This window comes from Coloeus monedula (genome assembly GCF_965178545.1).
Source record: "Coloeus monedula genome assembly, chromosome: 3".
Lineage (NCBI taxonomy): Eukaryota > Metazoa > Chordata > Aves > Passeriformes > Corvidae > Coloeus > Coloeus monedula.
In genome coordinates, this window is record NC_138783.1 from 35,565,177 (window position 1) to 35,585,886 (window position 20,710).

At 44.4% G+C, this 20,710-nt stretch overlaps 1 protein-coding gene across 1 annotated transcript; it reads left to right on the forward strand.

Moving 5' to 3' along the window:
- The first annotated feature begins 1,271 nt into the window (after positions 1-1,271).
- On the forward strand, positions 1,272-9,446 carry PRSS23 (serine protease 23). The gene is made up of 2 exons (XM_082278746.1): positions 1,272-1,410; positions 6,276-9,446. Exon 2 carries the CDS (start codon positions 6,289-6,291, stop codon positions 7,405-7,407), a length of 1,119 nt encoding a protein of 372 aa, XP_082134872.1. The 5' UTR covers positions 1,272-1,410; positions 6,276-6,288; the 3' UTR covers positions 7,408-9,446.
- Positions 9,447-20,710: the final 11,264 nt, after the last annotated feature.

Sequence of the window (20,710 nt, forward strand, 5' to 3'; positions counted from 1 at the left end):
GACTTGTCTTCTGCCTGCTGATACTCCAGGGATCTGCCTCACTGTTGCATGGTCACTCCCTCATGGCCCAAGAGCAGCTGCACTGGTGTCACCAGCCCTTCCCCAACACCAGTTGCATTCTCTAGCTGTGTTTCTGTTGGAGATGTTTGTCCTTTACCACTGAGGACCTCTTCCTCACACTGCAGTTCTCTTCTAACCATTCATAGTTGACAAAGACTTGTCTGAGTAGTTCCTTTTTTTTTTTTTTTTTTAATGTAGTACATGCTTTTCCCACTCATTTGGTAAGACCTTTCCACAGACCCAGATGGGGATGGCTAGGGCCAAGCAAATGCAAATTAGAAAAATCGTGTCTGGGAATGTAAGATTCTGTCATATTTCGGCTCTTCACAAATTATCCATGGGTGAGGCAAAGGTTTTGCTTTGCTTCAGGCTCTCCTCATCCTTTGTAAGGGCAGCAGCATGGTGAAGAGGTCAGTGGAAGGCTGCAAATCAATTGATTCCTACGAAATTTATATTTCCTTTCTAGAATAATGGTGATCAGTTGGGAATTTTGAAAAATCTTTTTCTTTTGTGACTTTTCTTGTGGAGTTAAAACATTGCAGGATTTTTTTGTCTTCTTGGCCCTGGTTTCCTCTTTTCTTGCCAGATATCATTATAAGGATTCAGGAAGGATGAGTAATTAAAACCCATGCAAACAATGTGTCGGACAATTAAATTTAAATGTCCGCTTGATGAGACAACATGGGTGACTGACCGCAGAGCTCCTGCAGCTGATGCCCTGTGGAGGCAAGAGGGACCGCGGGGGTTCACCCCACTCCTGGGGACCCTCTGAAAAGGGATCTGGGTACTCAGACACTAGGGACAAAGAGTCTGTTGCCCTCGGGGCTGCAGGGGTGCCACGGGCTGCACTCCAAAATCTCGCACCGGGACGGCAGCCCCTGAGCTGCCCGTAGTGCCAGAGCACAGCGAATAAAAACAAGGATGGGGAAAACCTCTATGTTTTTTCTCGGGAAATAAAAGAAAATAGCAGTAAAAGAATAAAAAAAAGGGGTGACGCGGCCAGGACGCACTGGGGCGGCGGCCCGCGGGGGAAGCCTGCGCGGAGGGACGGCCCGGGCCCGGCCGGGGAGGGGCGCGGCGCGGCGGGGCCCCGCGGGCGGCGATGCCGCCGGGAGCGCTGCGGGGCGGAGCGGGGCGGCGGCGGGATCCAGCGGTGGGATCCACCTGCGGGAGGCGCCGCTCCGCCCCGCCCCGCCCCGCTCCGAGCGCGCCGCCGAGGGCCGGCGCCCGGCGGGAGGGAGGGGAGGCGCTCCCGAGCCCCGCGGAGGCGGCGGGAGAGATGGGACCGGCCCCGGCCCCGCCACCTGCCTGAGCCGCTCCCGGAGCCGCCGCCGCCGCTGCGGGGAGCCGGTAGGTAGCGGGTCCCGTCGGTCGGGAGGGCGCCGTGGCGTGCGGGTTGCCCCGGCGTGCCGGTCGCCCCGGGGGGACAAAGGGGCGGCGGGAGGATGGCGAGCGCCGGGCTCGCCCCGGGCCAGTGCCTCACCTGCCGGCGGGCGCGGCGCCGAGGGCTCCCGGCCGTGCGGGCACCGGGCGGCGGGAGCCGCTGTCCCGGCCGGGGGCGAGCGCTCCCTCCGCGCAGGGCTTAATGTTTAACCCCGCTCGCATCCACCGGAGCGCACCGGGCGCCGCCTCCCCGGCGGCGCCGGCGACAAAAGGGCGAACGCGGCTGCTCCCCGCCGGTCCCCGCTGCGGGTCCGCCGCTGCGGCGGCCGGCGCCGCTGCCGGTGACCAACTCTGAAAGGACGGCGGGTGAGGGAGTAGCTGGGATAAAATTCGCCTTTGCTGCTTTTCACGCTTGGGAGGCGTCTGAAGGTAGCGCTTCGCTGCGGTCCTATGCCTGGATTCATCACTGTGTCTGAGAACCTTAGTATTTTTGGGGTGGCATTTTAAGCGAAGCGGCTGCTGTAGCCTGGGGCGGTTGTTCTTTGCCTCCTGCCCCGAGCGAGGTCCGAGGGGTTGGTGAGGTCCCACCGGGACCCAGTTTGTGCAGCTGCCCCGTCACTCAGGTGGTTTGGAAGCCTTGGGGATGCAGGTCCTTCCTACAGCGTACCCCGTTATGTGACCATCACTGTCTCCTTGTAATGCGGTTTGCTCTTGTACCGTGATACCGAAGCTGCTTGACATTCAGGGAAAAAGAAAGAAGGAAAAAAGGAGGGTGAAAGGAGGCAGTCCTAGGAATTGGACTAAATGGAAACACATAGTATGCTCCCTTTTCTCAGTGACACGCATGCCAAAACAACCACTGTGCCCGGTGTGTATGTTAATAGGCACACCCGTGGCCTGCCAGTATCAAAGTTAGTTTCAGGTTTTCCAAGGCATCTTTTCCTACAGCCCTCAGTCGAGCAGGTAAGGCAGTGTAACTCTCACACCACCCTTGGCATCTCAGGCAGGCTAATAGAGTTGTTAAATTTTTAATGGCAGTAAGGCTTCTGTAGTTATTAAAGTGCAACTCCATTATTTTTGCTGTGTTTTAACAAGTTCTGTGACCAGGAAAAGCAGCAGAGGTATTTTGGCACGGCACTGACAGTGATTTAGTTCTCCTTTATAATTTGGTTTGAGGCAGGTTTTTCTCTCTCGCTGTCTTGGTTTTCTCTCTTCATTTTTTTTAGTATGTTAATCTTTCTGACTTCCAGCACTGTGGAAAAACTTTCTTCATTTCAAAATGTAATGGAGACTGTTCAGTTAATGGGCTTTCATACTAGATGATCCAAGATTTATTGTTATTTAACCATCTATTAAAAGAACCACCCCCGAAGTAGTGAACTCTTGCAGAAAAATTACTTGCTTATTAGAAAATTATTTGTGTCCATCCTGAACAAGGCAGTTTTCTTTCAGCAGCATCTATCTTGGGGCATGAATGCCTATAGCAAGCAGGAAAATGTGTCTGTAAAGTATTTTAGTGGCGTGGGGAGCCCTGGGGTAGCTGTCACTGTTTCCATTCTCTAAACAATTTTAATGCCATTAGTGAGTGTGATTATGTACAAACCGCTTCTAGGGGGTTCCTAGGCTGGATGTCAGAGCAGGGCTTTGTGCTGAGTCAAAGGGTGGATTGAGTTTATGACACAGTTTAAATAGAAACAGAAGAGCAGAGCTACAGTAGAGCAGCAATTCATTCAGTGTCGCTCTGTGATAGCCATGCAGGGAAGTGCTCACTCCTTACCAGTTTGTTCAATTTGAGAACACCTCTCACAGTCACCCATGAGTAAGTAGCTGAGGATAGAGAGTTTTAACCCCGGGGGTTTTTGCAGCTTTTTGGTTTTGTTTCAATTGAAAACGAAAAGAGAAAGTAAAAGGAATGAAGAGCCTTACTGGAAAGTCTCTGTTTAAATGTAGACTGCTTTTTCAATGCCTTCATTTTTAAGAGGAAGGATCTACACAGAAAGAGATACTATGCTCTAATTTGCAGTGTGTTATAAATAAGACATATTTATTCTATTGCTGCCCAGGTCTGATTCAGTACCAGTTATGTCTCCAGATAGGTTATAATGATGAAGACTTCAGTAAATGCCTGGGTTTGTGAGCACTGTTTAGCTTCTATAGTCAGGTATAAACTCACAACTGTATTTTATTGTCAGGTTTAAATCACATTTTAAGTAATAGAAAAGTTCTGTAACTGATGAAAAGGCTTTTTTATCCCCTAGCGCTGCAATGTGATCACAGCACCGAAGCAGCCGGGGAAGGGGTTCTGAAGGCTTGCTCAGAGTAAAGTGGAGTACGTACCACTTTACACAGCGCAGCACGGACACAAATACCATCTTCTGAAGCCTTTTTTCTAGGATCAGCTCGAGTCCCATCTCCTGTCTTGTTCTCTTCATAGGGCGGCTGCCCTCTGCTGTCTAAAGCTGCCCTTCCAAGTGCTGGTGGTGCTCTGGTGGTGGTAGTGGGGAGATAAGGGAGCGGTAATCTCTCTTCTCAAACCAGATGATAATCTCGGAGGAAGCGGAGGTGCTGTTGGGCGCACAGTCCCTTTAGTGGGTCGTCGTGCTGACAGGCACGAGGGAATCTGGCTGCTTGTGCAAATAACAACTGACAAGACATTTCTAATTTTCCCCTGCCAGCTAAATAAACCAGCCAAAGGCCAGCAGAGGCTCAGTTAGCACGAATGGGTTTTAGCTCCAAGAAGTGGTGCGATTTAGATTCTGTGTGTCAGGAAAGCTTCAAATATGTGGGAATAATTTTGGCATGAAGGAAATGAGTGCAAATGTGCTCTTAAATGATGGATGGAATTGGTTTGATGCACAGTGTAACCATGATTTAGCCTGTTCTCAGCTTCTAATTGTGAAACCAGTAAGCACTGCTGCATGCAGCCCTCACTGACACAAGCAGGACAGCTAGCAGTTGACTTAGACCAGTGTATATTGTCTTTGTGGGGATGGAGTGGTATCACTTGGTCCTGTTACCTTCTTTTTTTTTTTTTTTTTTGTCTTCCTAGTCACTGTTATGTAACAATGTATTTGATAATTCAGCAGGTGTTCCCTGTGCCATCCTTACACCAACATGAAACTCTCTCATTTCATAGCTTGCAAAACGCAGCCACTTCCAATACTAAAAGCTGCTGTGGAAGGAGTCAGAGGAGCTGGTGGCTTTCCTAGAATATCAAGTATTTTCTGATTTTGGGACATCCAAAATGATGCAATGCTGATTAAAATGGCTTGTATTTGCCAGCATGAGTCATCTGCTAGGTATAAAGCATCACAATCAATAGAGCCTAACCAAGAAAAAAAGGATGTTCCTTTAAAGATGTCCTGTTTGTTAATGAAAAAATTGCCAACAGAATGTGTGGTCACTTCTGGAAGAGTCAGTACTTGCCTCTGTGTGTATCAGTAGCATCAGTTGTGTTCATCTATGTCCGTTTTCTGGACTTAAAATTTTTTGATATCCTGCATGAGTCAATTGATATTTTAAAAATTTTGTGCTTTAATGGTACCCTCCATTCCTGAAGAGGATGGTACCAAAAATCTAAGAATCTAGGCCCAATATTTGAGTTGAACACCACTGGACTTCAGCAGTCTGTAGCTTTCAGTCTTCTTTGGTGCAACTTAGGGGTGGAATATTCCTACAAAAAGCATTGGAGAGAAGAATTTTTCTTTTTTATTCTTAGATGGCTGTGGTCATTTCCTGTGTGATGTGCTTTGCTTTACTCGTTTGAGGCATTTCAGGAATGATCCTCCAGTTGTGATCAGTGTAACCTCAGCAGGGTTTTAAATATGTGTAAGCTCAACATAATTGTGAACTTTTGTTTGAATAATCTTTGTGTGAGGGAGATCCTGCTTGCCTTCTTGCCCAGGGCACGGCGCCTCCTGCAGCGATTCAGCTGTATGGCTAATTTTCAAATAAACTGAAGTTACACATTTTTTTGATGCAGTACTAGTGCATGCTGTTCTCTGCAGTCTCAGGCACTCTGCCTGGGGTTCATAAACACATTTACAGTCGCATTTGCCTCCCTGTGCTCAGAGGGGGTTGGTTTGCATTTCTAATTAATTGAGTTTATAAAGCAATAAGCCAGTGTGTTAACTGAAAATTCCCTCAAGAATTGTAATCTTCCTTCATTAGCTGCCTATGTGTAATCATATCACCCTTTCTCATGTAAGCCTCAGGGAGAGCCAATGCCACGTGGAGCAGAACCTTTGTCTGGTGTGAGTTGCAAGGGGAAGCGAGTCTCCCCTGTGGTCATATTCTGCAACCCAGCCCCTGACAGGTCACCTTCTTTGTTCCCCCACCTGTCTCTACCATCAGCCCGATGTGTCTGGCTGAGACAGCAAATGGTGTGAAGATATTTAAGGACATCTCTCAGTGGAGTCAGTAGGGGGGAGCTTTCAGAGAGCATTCTAATCTAGCTGAAGACAGACGCATTTACTCTTTGCAGGAGCTCTGGTTTCTAAATGAATGGATTTAAACAGAATCTGAATTTTCTTTAAGCCGTGTGAAGACAAGTACTCCAACTTCCCACTGATGTCAGGTGGGAGTTGGTGGCTCAGCACACCTGAGGGTTAAATGTCCTGTATTTGAGTGTTAACCTGGGACACTCATTTCAAGACACAGGCTAGGGCATTAGTTTGACACTGAGAAATCTGAGCTACCTAATGTAAGTTAACTCCATTCAAATCGCTTGACCTTTATTATATTTATACTCGGTTAGCAAGCCATTACTTAGCAAGGTGGGATAATCTTGCAACAAGTTTGGGTGAATAACTACTTGCTTTTGCTTTCCACAGACCAGCATTCAGAATGGCAGCCTTGTCCACTTTAATCCTCCTTTTGTGTGCTGCTAAAGATGTGATGCCTTCCAGTCCTCACTGGAAGCCAACTTGGCCATCTTACAGAGTTCCTGTTATCCTGCCACAGTCTACCCTGAACTTGGACAAACCACAATTTGATGCTGAAGCCAGACTGGAAGTGGTATCTCCGTGTGGCCCAGCATGCCACAAAAGTTCTCCGCTGCCAACTTACGAAGAAGTGAAGAACTACCTGTCCTACGAAACCTTGTACGCTAATGGTAGCCTCACTGAAACTGAAGTGGGCATATATATTCTGAGCAACGGTGGCGATGGGTCTCGAGGCAGATCTCGAACTAAGAGGCAAATCTATGGCTATGACAGCAGGTTTAGCATTTTTGGGAAAGACTTCTTGTTGAATTACCCATTCTCCACATCAGTGAAGCTCTCTACAGGTTGCACAGGGACGCTGGTGGCTGAAAAGCATGTTCTTACTGCCGCTCATTGTATCCATGATGGAAAGAGTTACGTCAAAGGAGCTCAGAAACTGCGGGTGGGGTTCCTAAAGCCCAAACATAAAGATGGCAGCAAAGGGTCCAATATCACCAACTCGGCAATGCCTGAGAAAATGAAATTCCAGTGGATCCGGGTGAAACGGACGCATGTCCCCAAAGGATGGATCAAAGGCAATGCCAATGACATTGGCATGGATTATGACTATGCCCTGCTGGAGCTGAAGAAGCCACATAAAAGAAAGTTTATGAAGATAGGTGTGAGCCCACCAGCAAGACACTTACCTGGAGGGAGGATTCACTTCTCTGGCTACGACAATGACCGTCCCGGAAACCTGGTTTACCGTTTCTGCGATGTCAAAGATGAAACGTACGACCTGTTGTACCAGCAGTGCGATGCCCAGCCGGGTGCCAGTGGATCTGGGGTGTATGTGAGGATGTGGAAGAGGCAGAATCACAAATGGGAGCGTAAAATTATTGGTATATTTTCAGGCCATCAGTGGGTGGACATGAATGGCACCCCACAGGATTTCAATGTAGCTGTTCGCATTACACCCCTCAAATACGCACAGATCTGTTACTGGATCAAAGGCAACTACCTTGATTGCAGGGAAGGATAAGGACAATTAAACTCCTTGAAAGCACTTAATGACTGGTTTTAGTTACTCATCTGAGGAAAGGCTAGACTTGTGCTGCAAATGCATGTGATCGTGTAACATCGGGAGGTGATATGTAGCTTTTCAAGCCAGCCACCTTGTTCTTAGGCCAGGGACTGTGTGGTGCTATCATTACAGCCTGAAACTGGGGAGAAAGGAACGTCTGCTGGGTGGGGAAGGAGCAGGTGGACTTGCTGAATTTGCAGCTGAGCAACTGAAGATTAATTAGGGGCGGATCAGTAAACAGTATGAAAACAGAACCGTCTCCAAAGAATCTTGTAAAAGGGACGCTGTTGACTATCTCATGCCTACAATGTTTGTTTTAATAAATCCTAGGATTAGTAGAAATGCTTTGATCTGAACTTTTAAAAGAAAATATTTCTATGCTGTTGGGGGCTGAAGAGGGGCATTTAATGGTGTTTGCAACCCAAACATTACAGCTTTGTGTTCCTGCATGAGAAAAGGGAGTGTGAAAAGGGCAAGGCATGCGCTGTGGGAGATGAATGCCACACAAATAGCATGAAGGCTAAATAACCACATAACACTTCTAACTTCCTTTCAGCCTGAGTGATTTGAGACTTTATTAGTAACATAGTTAAGAAAAATGCTTTTTGAGCAAACAGACCTTGATGTTGCAAGGATTTGACTGTGAAGATGATGTTGGTCGCATGATCAGTGCTATTACATCCTGCTTTGGGAAACACAGATTGCACATGGGATTAAATCTTTATGGGAGCTGGGACCTGTGAAGGAGCAGGATCCCTATGAATATACTAGAAAGCGTGTTGGGAAAGGGGCTTTTCTGTTTATGACCTACTTAGGTCTTTAAAGGAAAATCTCATCTCAGCAACTCAGATTTTCAGAGGGGAAGCCTGTCTTTGGTCTTGCTGTCTATCTGAATTGCTGCCTGCAGTGCAGGTAAAGGAGAGAGCAGGACAAGGGTTCTACCAATTTTTCCCCCTATTTGTTGAAGATCCTTGTTGTTCTACCTAGTAATACACCACACAGAGGGACTCTAGAGTTAGAAGTATCTCTCAGCCATATCCCTTTGACAGTGTAATTTGGGCATCCTGACTAATGTTCCTTGTGTTTTTGGGGTAGGAATACTCCTCCACATCTAACTGTTGAGTTACAAATAATTCTTGGCAAATGCACAGTTCAGTAATTCTGCAGCTGGAAGAGAACCACTTTATAGGATGCAGCCTGAGTTTGCTGTGAAGTGATCCTTTGCTGTCTCTTACAGATAACAGTGACTTATATTTTTACAATAGAAAAATCAGAGTTTAAAACAAGAACTATCTTTTTTAGGTAAAAACAGTGCAGCCAAATACTGTAGCTCAGCAAACAGCATTGGGAAGTCAGCATGGTCTGTACAAACAGCCTTTCTCAGATGGATTGTGCCACTGTATTTCAGTAACAAGTCTAAGGACATGCTGCCATGCCAAGATTATTTTTTACATAGGAGGATAGACACTGCCTCCAGTTCCGGTTTCCCTTCCATCCATCTCTCACTGTCTCCTGAAGCTTCCCAAGTTGCCCATAGTGCTTGGTGTTGTGGGGCAAATGCAAGTCCCTGGTGAGAAATATCAAAGCTGGGAAGGAATGAATCCAAGCAGAGCTTCCCTATGCTATACCAATACAAGAAAAATGTTAATTCAGCTAAGCCTTTTTTTACCCTCTACTAATTACTACGGCATTTGTAAACATATGCCTGATGGTGCTTTATCTTTGTGGTGGCTTTGGCTCTAGTTCTGACAAACATTTTTGCTGGAGCTGCCTATGATTATTTTTTTATAGAAGCAGTGTACAAAAATGTGGACTCTCATGTGGGTTTTTGGTGCACTCAGATACAAGCAGTTACTAATGCTTTGAAATATGAATAATCACCATATGTATCTGATGGTCTTTTTCTGACTTTTTATTTTAATTTCCTTTACTCTGTGGCTGTTATCTGGAGCACTTTTGTTTGAATGTATCACAGTGAATAAAGAAAAGTTACGGAATTTCAATGCAGACATTCTTTTATTTGTGCTGTATTGGATTGCACTTTCAATCTCATTTCAGCTACATATTTGTAAAGATATTCAGATACAGGCTTATTAAAATCCTTGGTGCTGTTTATTTTCCTTCCATTTTCTTCTGCTCCCACCTGTTGGAAGTTTTTGTTTTGGTGTATTGTTTTTGGTTTTTTCAGTGGGCTTAATTGCTTTATACATTTAGATGCTAATAATCAATCTTAGCTTTTGTATGACTCTTGCAGTTCCAAAACCAGTCTCTGATTAGTTGGGACTGAAAATAACCTATTAGACTGAAAAGCTACATTGTTTTTATGAACTTTAGGGTAAATAAACTATTGAGGAATGTGAACCAGTCAGTATAAGGTCATAACTGAGGTCAGTGCATCTTCTTTTTCTTTTAGTTGATGCAGTTTGAAAAAAGTTCCTTGGAGGCCAACAGTGAGAGCCACAGTTTTTAGAGAAACACTGGATGCAGAAAGTTTTTCATTTTGAAATTGCTGCCTGTACAACTTTCCTGACCTCTCTCAATGTGCACACTATGTCATGTGGGCTTGAGAATATCAGTCCTGATTTATTGAACATATTTCCCATTCACTGATCCTGTGTTCTCAACTGCTTTGTCAAATGTAGGCTGAGAACTTTTCATAGAATCACAGAACCATTTAGGCTGGAAAAGATCTTTAAGATCATCAAGGCCAGCTGTAAACCTAACACTGCCAGGTCCACCACTAAGTCATGTCTCTAAGTACCACATTTTTATGTCTTTTAAAAATCTCAAGGGATGGTGACTCCACTGCTTCCCTGGGCAGCCTGTTCCAGTGCTTGACAACCCTTTTGGTGGAGCAAGTTTTCCTAATATTTAGTGTAAAACTCTGCTGGCACAACTTGAGGCTATTTCCTCTAGAGCAACATGAGCAAGGTGGTGTGGGTTTGTTTTTTTGTTTGTTTGTTTGTTTTTTGGTGGTTTTTTTTCCCCTAAGAGTGTATGCAGCCAAGTTCTCTGTAATCAGGAGCGGGATAGTCTCTTCCCACTGTACACCCTGTGCAAACATTCCAGTTGTGGAAAGAAAAGGAAATCTCAGATAACACGGGCAGAATTGTGGTGCTGAAGTTCAGCACTGTTTCACCTGCGGAGCTGGTGGTAATTTTGCCAGTGTAATCATTGGCAGCAAGGTCAGGTGTGCTAGGCAGGTTGGGAAATTGCATCCTAAGGATATTTGCTTTGATGCTGCAAAGAGAGCTCCTTTAAAACCAGAACTTTAAACTGTGAGAAAGATAGCCATGCAGCCAAAATAAGGCTGATCAAGAAAACACAAGTAACTAAATTATATACAGGCATGGCACTTGAAATTTCATTGTCCGGCTGATGACTGCCTATGACCTGCAGAACTGAATGAAGTGCCTCATTATTCTTGTATATGAAGGCAAGACAGTTGATGGGTATAGAGGGGCTGTTTTGACTGTGACTGAGAAGGATTAAAATCTGCTCCTGCATCTGTAAGAGGCTGACATATGAAAAATTGTATTTAATTTGCTATAAATCCCTTGGAGAACAGTGCTGGAGATGGAAAGTGAGGTCTCGAAAAAACACAGACCCTGCCGAGCTGTCCCCCAGCACACACTGAACTTAGCCTACTGAAGACTGCAGAATATCATCATATTTCCTTCTCAGAGAAAAAGTATTTTCCTTGCATCTGTAATTTTTTTGCAGCTGAATTCCCAGGCCTGCCTGTTTAGAGGGCAGCCCTCGTCTTGAAGTTGCACGCTGAACCCCAAGCAAGTATAATACATGCTTGAAATTCTTTTCCGTGTTTCCACTTAATCTGCCATTTGTTAGCAGGTTTTGGTAGTGTGCCAACTCAATATGCACAGGCCTTGAGAAGAGAAGCTTTCAATGAGTGCATAAAGTATGTTGGGTGGGTAAAAACTTCTTTGCTTTTCTGGAGGAAAAAGGAAGCATGGGCAGAGAAGAGCAGCAGAGAGTGAAAGGGCAGTATAATGTGTGTCGCAGAGGGAGGTTTCCTAGAGGATCAGTTTCATGGATCTGCATGTGTGTAGGGTTTTTATAAATAATACTGTTAGTTTTCATTCCTAGTTCTACCAAGTGGAGAAGAAAAACTTGGGCACTGAAGGAAATTAAGTCTCTTCAAATGAGCATGTTAATTCCAGCTCTGAAGCCAGTGTGCAGCACAGATGAGAAGTTTAGGCTGTGACTTGTCTAATAGATACACAAGAGAAGAGTGACAGTGACATGAGCATTAGAAACCTGATCTCCTCCTCTCAGAAGATGCTTTTTCCTGTCTTACATGGTGACTATTAGGTTGCACGTGCTTTCTGCCTGCTGGCAAAGGTAATGTGGGCTTTTATAGGTAAATGATTATACAAGGGAACAGAAACACCTTAACATGCTTCAGACACTATTATCAACACTGATTATTCCCAGGATAAAATTATCAGTGATGCTTTGGGTGTGGATTGATTTTTAACTAAATGGGCATAGGTTGAGCCATGAAGCAGGCTTATACTGGTTTTTTTATCTAAAGATCTCTAACAGTAATTGAGTGCTTGTGGCTCAAGGGAGGAAGGTGAATGTTCCTCTGCAAACTTTTTATGGACAATGTTTATTTTTTTTACAATAAATTTCATTTAAAAGATTTGTGCATATGCAGAGATCTACAAGTAGTTAAGCACTTCTATTAGTTCACCAAGCAAATAATCATGATATAAAACAGTCCATTTAAATATCACATGTAATATCTGAGACATTTTTTAATGACATTTGCTCATTTACATTCGTTTCAGTTTTGAAATCACCATTTATGCTGAGTTGGTGAGGAATGAGTATTTTTCTAGCAAGCCTGACCAACTCAAATACGAAGAGCATGCACAAGAAATACTGACTTGTGATAGGAGTATGAAGATTGTTTGTATTGGAATGACAGCAGTAATAAGGTATAATAATTTTTTTTCAACTTATCCTAAACAACTTCCTGTAACAATTTTATACTGCATTATCATAGATCTGGTGATTTTCCACAGGTTGCATGCATGAAGAAGTTAATTTAATGATGATTTGGGTCCTGGTTGACATAAAGTTGAACTTGAGTCAGCAGTGCCCTGGCAGCCAGGAGGGCCAGGCGTGTCCTGGGGGGCATCAGGCACAGCATCGCCAGCCGGGCAAGGGAGGGGATTGTCCTGCTGGGCTCTGCACTGGGGCAGCCTCACCTCGAGTGTTGGGGGCAGTTTGGGGTGCCACAATACAAGAAAGACATTGAGCTGTTAGAGAGTATCCAAAGAGGGCCACAAGGATGGTGAGGGGCCTTGAGGGGAAGCTTTACGAGGAATGGCTGGAGTCATTCAGTCTGTTCAGCCTGGAGAAGAGGAGACTGAGGGGAGACCCCATTGCAGTCTGCAACTTCCTCATGAGGGGAAGGAGGAGGGACAGGCACTGATCTCTTCTCTATGGTGACCAGAGACAGGACCTGAGGCGATGGCCTGAAGCTGTGTCAGGGGAGGTTTAGGTTGGATATCAGGAAAAGGTTCTTCACCCAGAGGGTGGTTGGGCACTGGAACAGGCTCCTTAGAGAAGTGCTCACAGCCCCAAGCCTGAGTTCAATGCTCAGGCACATGGTGTGACTCTTGGGGATGGTGCTGTGCAGGGTCAGGAGTTGGACTCGACGATCCTGATGCCTCCCGTCCAACTCAGCCTATTCTATGGTTCTGTGATTTTTTTGGCATCCCTTTACCTTTGAAGCCAGATGTATTTATTGCTATGGACAGGTCAGAAGAGCAGAAAAATGTTCACATTTGCAAAAGTTTGATAAAGGCTTGCCTAACATAAAGTCCCGAGCTGAAGTTGAGGGAGGGCAAAGTGAATTGGGATTGTTCAGTCTGGAAAAGAGAAGGCTTTCAGGTGACCTTATTGTGGCCTTCCAGTATCTGAAGGGAGCCTACAAGAAGGATGGAGAGAGACTACAAGGCAGGACAAAGGGGAATGGCAGCAAACTGAAAGAGAATTGTTTATATTAGGTATTAGGAAAAGAATCTTTACTGTCAGGGTGGTGAGCCACTGGAACAGGTTACCCAGAGAAGGTGTGGATGTCCCATCCCTGGAAGTGTTCAAGGCCAGGCTGGATGGGGCTCTGAGCAACCTGGTCTAGTGGAAGGTGTCCCTGCCCATGGTGGGGGTTGGAACTAAATGATCTTAAATGTCCCTTCCAACTCAAACCATTCTGTGATTCTATTTTGGTCATCATACAGAAAGGGGTAGGTTAAATGGGGTAGTTTAGATGACTTTAAATCTGATGTAGCTAGAAAATGGCATCTTTTAGCTATTTTCCCAAATTTTCTTTCCTTTTTCTGTTCCTACCCATAAAATTTACCATGATGGAAAAGAATGGAGATCCTTAAAAACGAGGGGATCAGGTGCACTTAAGGAAGCCTATTCAACTGGCATGTTTGTGCTTTCCTGCTGCAAGGAGGGAGCCCACCCAACAGCTTGGTTCTTCTAATTTTCTGGGACGGGCAGGTCACACTTGCTTTGGTCTTGACCAAGAATTTGCACCTGGGTCAAAGAACCCTTTCTGATAAAAATTCATTTGAAATCAGGATGTTTCAAGAAAGTCTTCTGTATGAATAGAAGTTCATACAAACCAAACCTATTTTTCTAATGAATTTCCGATCATACCCTGCTTCAGGTGATTTTTCCTGCTGTGTTCTGGTCCCCATGGGAATGAGGATGACATCCCTGCTTGGAAGATGATATTATGTCTTATCAACAGCATTCAACAAAATTCTCCTGTCCAAAGTCATGTTTTTCCTGAATTAATTGCAGGTTTTTTCGCTCTGAATGGAGCGTACAGGGGCTGGTTTCATTGTTGGTGGGGCAAGGAGGACATGAGAAGAGCACCACTGCAGTGAAGGGTCAGCCGACTGTGGGACTGGAGCCCACAGAAACAGGTGGAGCCACAGGGGTTTTCTGGCCTCTGCCATCTCACAAAAGCTTCACTCAGCAAAGAAGCGTGGGGTGGAAGAAAATGTCACACTGGGCTTCATCCCGCACTCACCAAGTCTGCTATTGTGTTGGGTGGGAGCAGGATTCGTGTGCAAAGGGATCTGCCACATGGCTTAAATGTCACCAGTCGTGTGGGAGCACTTCTCTCCAGCCAGCCCTTCTGAGGGATCATTGTGGGCAATGAAAGGGCAGGAAAGACTTTTCCAGAGAGTGTGGGTGGCAGAAAAGCAACCTTTCATGCTGGGAACACATCAGATGTGTGAAAAACTCTGAAATATCTTTTCCCTGAAGTAAAGAGCAAGGCTGAGTGATCTCTGCAGGTGGAAGGAGGGTAGCTGAGCTCAGCAGGACCCCTCCCCATGCCCAGAGGTGTCTCTGGCAACAGCTGAGCAGGATAGGGATTGCCACACTCTTACCTTTATGGGTGATTTACTCAATATCTGCCATCTGCTTCCAGTGGGAAGTAATTAACAGGAAGAGTACTAAGAAATTGAGAGAATAACCTGAGACGTGTTAGGTCCGCTGTACCAATTAAACAACTGTGTGCAAACAGACACCCAGAAATACTCTGATTTTTTCTAAGTACCTGTGGCCACTGCTGTTGCTGCCAGCACTAAGAACCTTAACTGCATGGGCTGGACTCAAGTGTGTGGGTACTGTGGAGACATCTGCTTTAGAAATTCTCATTTCCCAGGCTTCACCATAAAAACAGACTTTCTGTCTCCTTGTTTCCACCGGACCTCACTCAGGAAACACAATCCCCTTTTAAGTACATGATCTTAAGCTTTGTCTAATGAAATGTCTTTAGGGTATTTCTCAGTAATCGGCTCCCTGAGTTCTTCCTGTGAGACATTCTGCTGCTCTTTCCAGCTTTGTGTCATCAGCAAATTTCATTAATATGCTCCTTCTTCTCGTGCAAATGTTGCTGGTGAATATATTTAGATCAGACTGGCTAAGAGTGATGTTTGAGAAGCTGTGCTTGTAACCTTTCTCTACCCTGATGCTTCCCCTTTCAGCACCTTTTGTCTCTGCTTCAGCCAGAATCTTTTGTTAATAATTCCCTATATGGCACCATTTTAATTGCTTTGCTGAAATCCAGTTAGATGAGGTCCACCAAAACCAATTATTATAAATTAAATTATTGCTTGAACAATGCTAAGAATCTGCAACAAATTATGTGCAATGTATTTGGCCTATTTCATCATGCTCACTTTAATCTTTCAAGTTCACAAGAAAGAAATCACAGGAAGTAAGATTACAGTTTTGAGGCATGGATTTAGTGTAATGCTATCAAAATAACTGGAAGTCATATGAGACAAAATTTCAAAATTATCTAGGTTTCAAGCCTAGGAAAAGTTGTACACATTCATTTTTCTTAAACTCTAATCCAGAAGATGAAGACTTTATTGGTTCTCTTCACAGAGCTTATTGTTTAAAAAACCACACATAAAGCCTAAGGACACAAAAGAGAGTTTTTATTCCATTAATACCTTATTTGCATTGTTACTAATCTGAGCAGATGTAAGATCTTTAGCATCATCATGATGATAAAACAGCTCATTCTTTTGATGTCAGATAAAACACAATTTTCATGTGATTACGAAGCCAAGAATCATAAAATCTGTTGTCATGATATCTTCCCCTACAGTTGAAAGGGGTGAGGCATCTGGAAATGGAAGAATCTTTTCCTTTGCTTCCATAAAAATAGTGTTGCCTTCTTTCCCCTCTCAGTTTTGATTCTTGCAATCTGGAAAGATTACAGAAACAGCCTGTGAAGTCAGTTTATGGAAGGATTTAGTAGAAATCCTCAGTTTGGGGTATAAAATGTTTTGTTTATTTGAGTGGAAGAGCTGAATCAGAAATCAAAGTCAGGATTATCGTCGGCACTGTGTTACACAATCCCTTACTGTTTCAGAGCTGTTGATGATGAGAGGGTCATGGTTCCCTGCATCACCACCTTGCCTCTGCCACAGCCTAAGAGGGTTCTCCAGCACACAGGGGTGAGCTGGCATGAGCCAGAGGCTGCCAGGATCCCTGTTTACCCCACAACAGGGCAGTGGGAGCAGCCTGGGTAGTCCTGGCTTCTTGGCACTGAGCTGGGATTTGTGTTTTTCACACCATCACAGTGCAACAGCCAGAGTCACGTACCCATCTGAAAAAATCCTGTTTGATCACTCTTAGGTTTGACTAAGGTACTCCCATGGCAAATATTTGGTTTGGGATTTGTTTTGCTCATGTCTGTTTTCAGCTGCTCCCAAATTCCCATAATAATGCTTTTTCTTGTGATACAGTAAGAATTGCAGCTTAGGACTTATGTGCAGGGAGACTTCTTGTAACGTTGATACCAAGCACTGGCACCTTCACTTAGTCACTTGCATTCAAGAGCATTATTTTTTCCAGGAATCCTGTTGCTGAGGGATGAGCCACAGGAAACCACACACACTTGCTTCTGTGAAAGATCTGTAATTTGAAGGTGAAATGGGAACAGGCTGCAGGATTTAATGAACTGTTTCACGCAATCCCTCTGAATTAACACACATGGTGGCTTCAGGCGTCACAACATTTCACAGGAGACCAAGGGCCATCGCTATTACAGTTTTTAATAAACTTGGTATTCAAAGTCTGCAAATTCTGAGTTCTGCACATATTTTTGCTGCTTAGTGCGTGATATGTGCCTGCTAAATATTCTTACTCCGGCAGGACATGGTATATTACAAGGCATGTCGAAGAGAAAGCATGGCTTGCTTTGATCTTGGGGGTTTTTGCACTACTTTCCACTGAAGGTTTACATTTGCTCTTCATACACTCTATGCAGTTTGTTTGGCTTTCAGTAGAAATGACAGGCAGAATTAATAACAGGTCGAATATCTCATCAGGAGATGCATTCCAAAAATTTCTATCTACACAGTGAGTGTTTGAAAGCCTATATGGGATCCTTGTCAATAAAATTCTTCTGCTTCACTCAAAGAGGGACTTTTCATTAGTCTGGGAAAATGCTTTCCTCATTACATAGCCTTACTTTCAGGAATCCAGAAGGATGTTGAAGGTAACTGATAATTTCTGAAGAATAAGCCTTTCACACTAATACAGCCCAAGCTTGCCTTTTGTTTCTTAAAAATATATTAAAACAATATTCTTTGCAGCCAAGGATGAAGCTATGTTACAATGCTCTGGGACACACTGGAGAAAGCACATGGGAGTGTTTAATTAAGAAGATTTTTCAATGTATGTGAACCTTGAGTTAAAGCTGCATGGGCCAAGAGAATGCTCACACTTCTGAACTTTGGAAGAGTTCAGAGATTGCAAACTTGGATTGTTCTACAGGGACCTATCTGGTACCCCACACCGTCAGCAGCACACATGGAGCATTGTTTTATACCTACACAGGCACTCCATCACTTGAGCAGAAACTGCATCACTAGATGGTTGGGCATTTTGAGGAGGGGCCAGCTATGTGACCAGGGACAGGAGTTATCTTTGTCCTTATACTTCTCAGACACTTCCTGACAACAAAGGAATGGTAAAACTTAGGACTTTCAGATTCCAATCTCTGCCCTAATGAACAGAAATTCCTCTGCATATTTTCTGCCAAGTTTTATCTTGTCTGCTGCGCTCCCCATTCTTCCTCATCACTACCATCTGGTGCTGGAGACATTCCACTTCATGTTGTCTAAACTGGTTATCAGAGAGTTAATGAGTACCTGGATAATACAGAAGGGAGACATGCTCCGTCCTTCCAGCACATCCTGTTAGTCAGTGGGATTTCCCCCTCTCCTTGGCTTTATTTGTGATACAGTAAAAATAGAGCAGCAGAGTTCCATGCAGTATTGTGAGCAGGGTTTACTTTTAATCAAGCTATGTGGTCTTTTTACAAAATCAGTGACAAAGCTGTTATTAAATATCTTTGAAGTTCTTCATAGCCTCCAACCTCAAATGCTTCAGCAAAACAGATCCATTAAAGCTTTTAGCTAAGAGATAAAGAAGGTGAGTAATAGGAGCTTGGAAACAAAGCTGGATCTGTTTCCTCTAGAGTGTTGAACAACTCTTCAAATGCCAATGGGCATGAGCAAGCCCAGCCTGGGAAGGAAGATAAGAACATGTTTGGATGCCATCCATTCTCAAGATGAGAGCAACATTCTCACAAACAAAATCATAGTTTTGTGTCAAACACAGTGTCAAGGCCAAGACTGACTGTATGTCAAAAATGGAATTATCCACCAGCTGTTATGGGGTCTGAGCACCAGCAAGTAGAAAATGACCCTGATCTCTTAAACTGCATGGGAATTATGTCTTATGGGATCCAACTTCTATCCACAGGGTGGTAGGTGAGATTCAGCCCTTTCTCTTTACTGGCAGCTGTCCAAACACCAAGAGCTTTTAATAGCAAGGTCAAAGTCAAGAGGTATCTATAAAAGTGCTAGACCAGGAGGCAGGTAAGAGCTGGCCTCTGCCTGGAGACAGCCTGTCTACCATGGAGAGGAGCTCTTCTATAAATCAATAAAAGTCTGCCCAGCCAGAAAAAAGGAAAGCATTAGAGATTAAAATCATGGGGCCATGGTTCACAGGTTTGCTGTGAATGGGCCACACCAGAAACCTTCTCCACCCCAGCACTATTTCAGTGGGAAATACTCCTCTCCCGCTCATGTGGAACATTAACCAAAGTTATTGCTGAAAGCTCCTTGGAGAAGACAGTGAATGCAAAACCTTTGTCTTAGGCTCACTCACTGGGCTTCTCAGTCCAGGTCCCATCTCCTTTCACAGCCACTTACCTGTTTACTGCCTTTTTCTCCTCTTTTTAAGCTTATCCCTTCACCTGGGCTTGTTCCCATCACATCTGAGCTGGCTCCTCATCTCCCGACAAAGACAGTAGAGGAGGATATCCTGGCCAAGCATTTCCTTCTTTAGTTTCTATGTCACTTCTGTATTGACTAAAAATCTGCATCCTTCACTACCTCTCCCAAACCAGATCCCCAAGTCACAGTCTCATATGGGAATTTAGATCCTTCTGAACTTCTCTGTCGCTTCTTCTTCCTAATCCAAAATTTCCAGCTGCTCTGTAATAATTTCCTGTTTCCAACTCCTATCTTAAACATTTCCGTGCTGAATTAAAATGCTTCTTTCTCAGTGATCCTGGGAGCCTGGGTCACCCAGAGCAGCGCAGATCCCAGCCCTTGGTTCCAGCACCAGCTACAGCTCTTCATCATTGGGAAACTCAATGTTTGTCCCTGATGTCTTCAACTGGAGCAGTCATAGAAGTGTGGTGGATCGGATGCCTTTGCAGGCAGGTTAACTATAGGCCCTGGTTAGCATCACACTTGAGGCTGTAAATGGTTTGAGCACACAGGATGAAAATGAAAGGTTTGAGCTCGTGCAGTAAGGACTCTCTTCAAAGCTGGCACTTATTTGCACAGGAGAAGCCTCTGTAGACTAAACACACGGTTGGGTTTTTTTCCAGAACACTTAGAGGTTGCTCAGGTTTGGACAGACTTTTAGAAAACTGTTAAGAGAGATATAACTGATGCAAACACATTTCTATACCCAAAATGTTGCCTTTTCTTTTTCTTTTTAACCTGTGCAACAATCTCTTTCATCTCCTCATTTCACTACGGGAATGAGCGAAGTTTCCAAGAATATGTCAGCAGAAGGCTGAACATCAAGAACATCACCATCTTAGAGCTTGAGTTTGGCAAGATCTTAGGACCTTTAACGGGATCTTCTAAAAGGAAGTAGCAGGAAATCTCAATAACAGGCAGAGTCAGTGAGATCTGAGACTTGTAGTGGAGGCTGAAAGGAATTGCAGAGCAAAAGATTTAAGACAGGAGTTCAAGAGTTCTAGAGCTTCTCAAAGAGTTTTGAAGGCAATGCCAGGAAAAGCTGCATATGGAGTTGGAAGAGTAGAGAAGATGGAGTGTTAAGGCAGCAAAAAGGATGTGAAAGATGGACTGGACATCTGTTTGCTCATTATGGGAGTTGTGGTTCGGTTCCAGGTAGAAATGTATGGAAAACCCTCTTCAACTTCTCCAGTGAAGACAAATTTCTCTACTGCAAGAGGGGAGAAAATTGTCATGGAGGAAAAGAGAGATACATGAAGGGAAGAGAAAGGCAAAATGATTTTTTTCCCTGGGAAGTATGATGTTTTAGTTGAGTTTAAAGAGAAATTTACTGAACAAAACTAATAACCGGATGATATCACTACAAAAAACCCTATAGGCCATTTTCACCCCCTTATGCGACT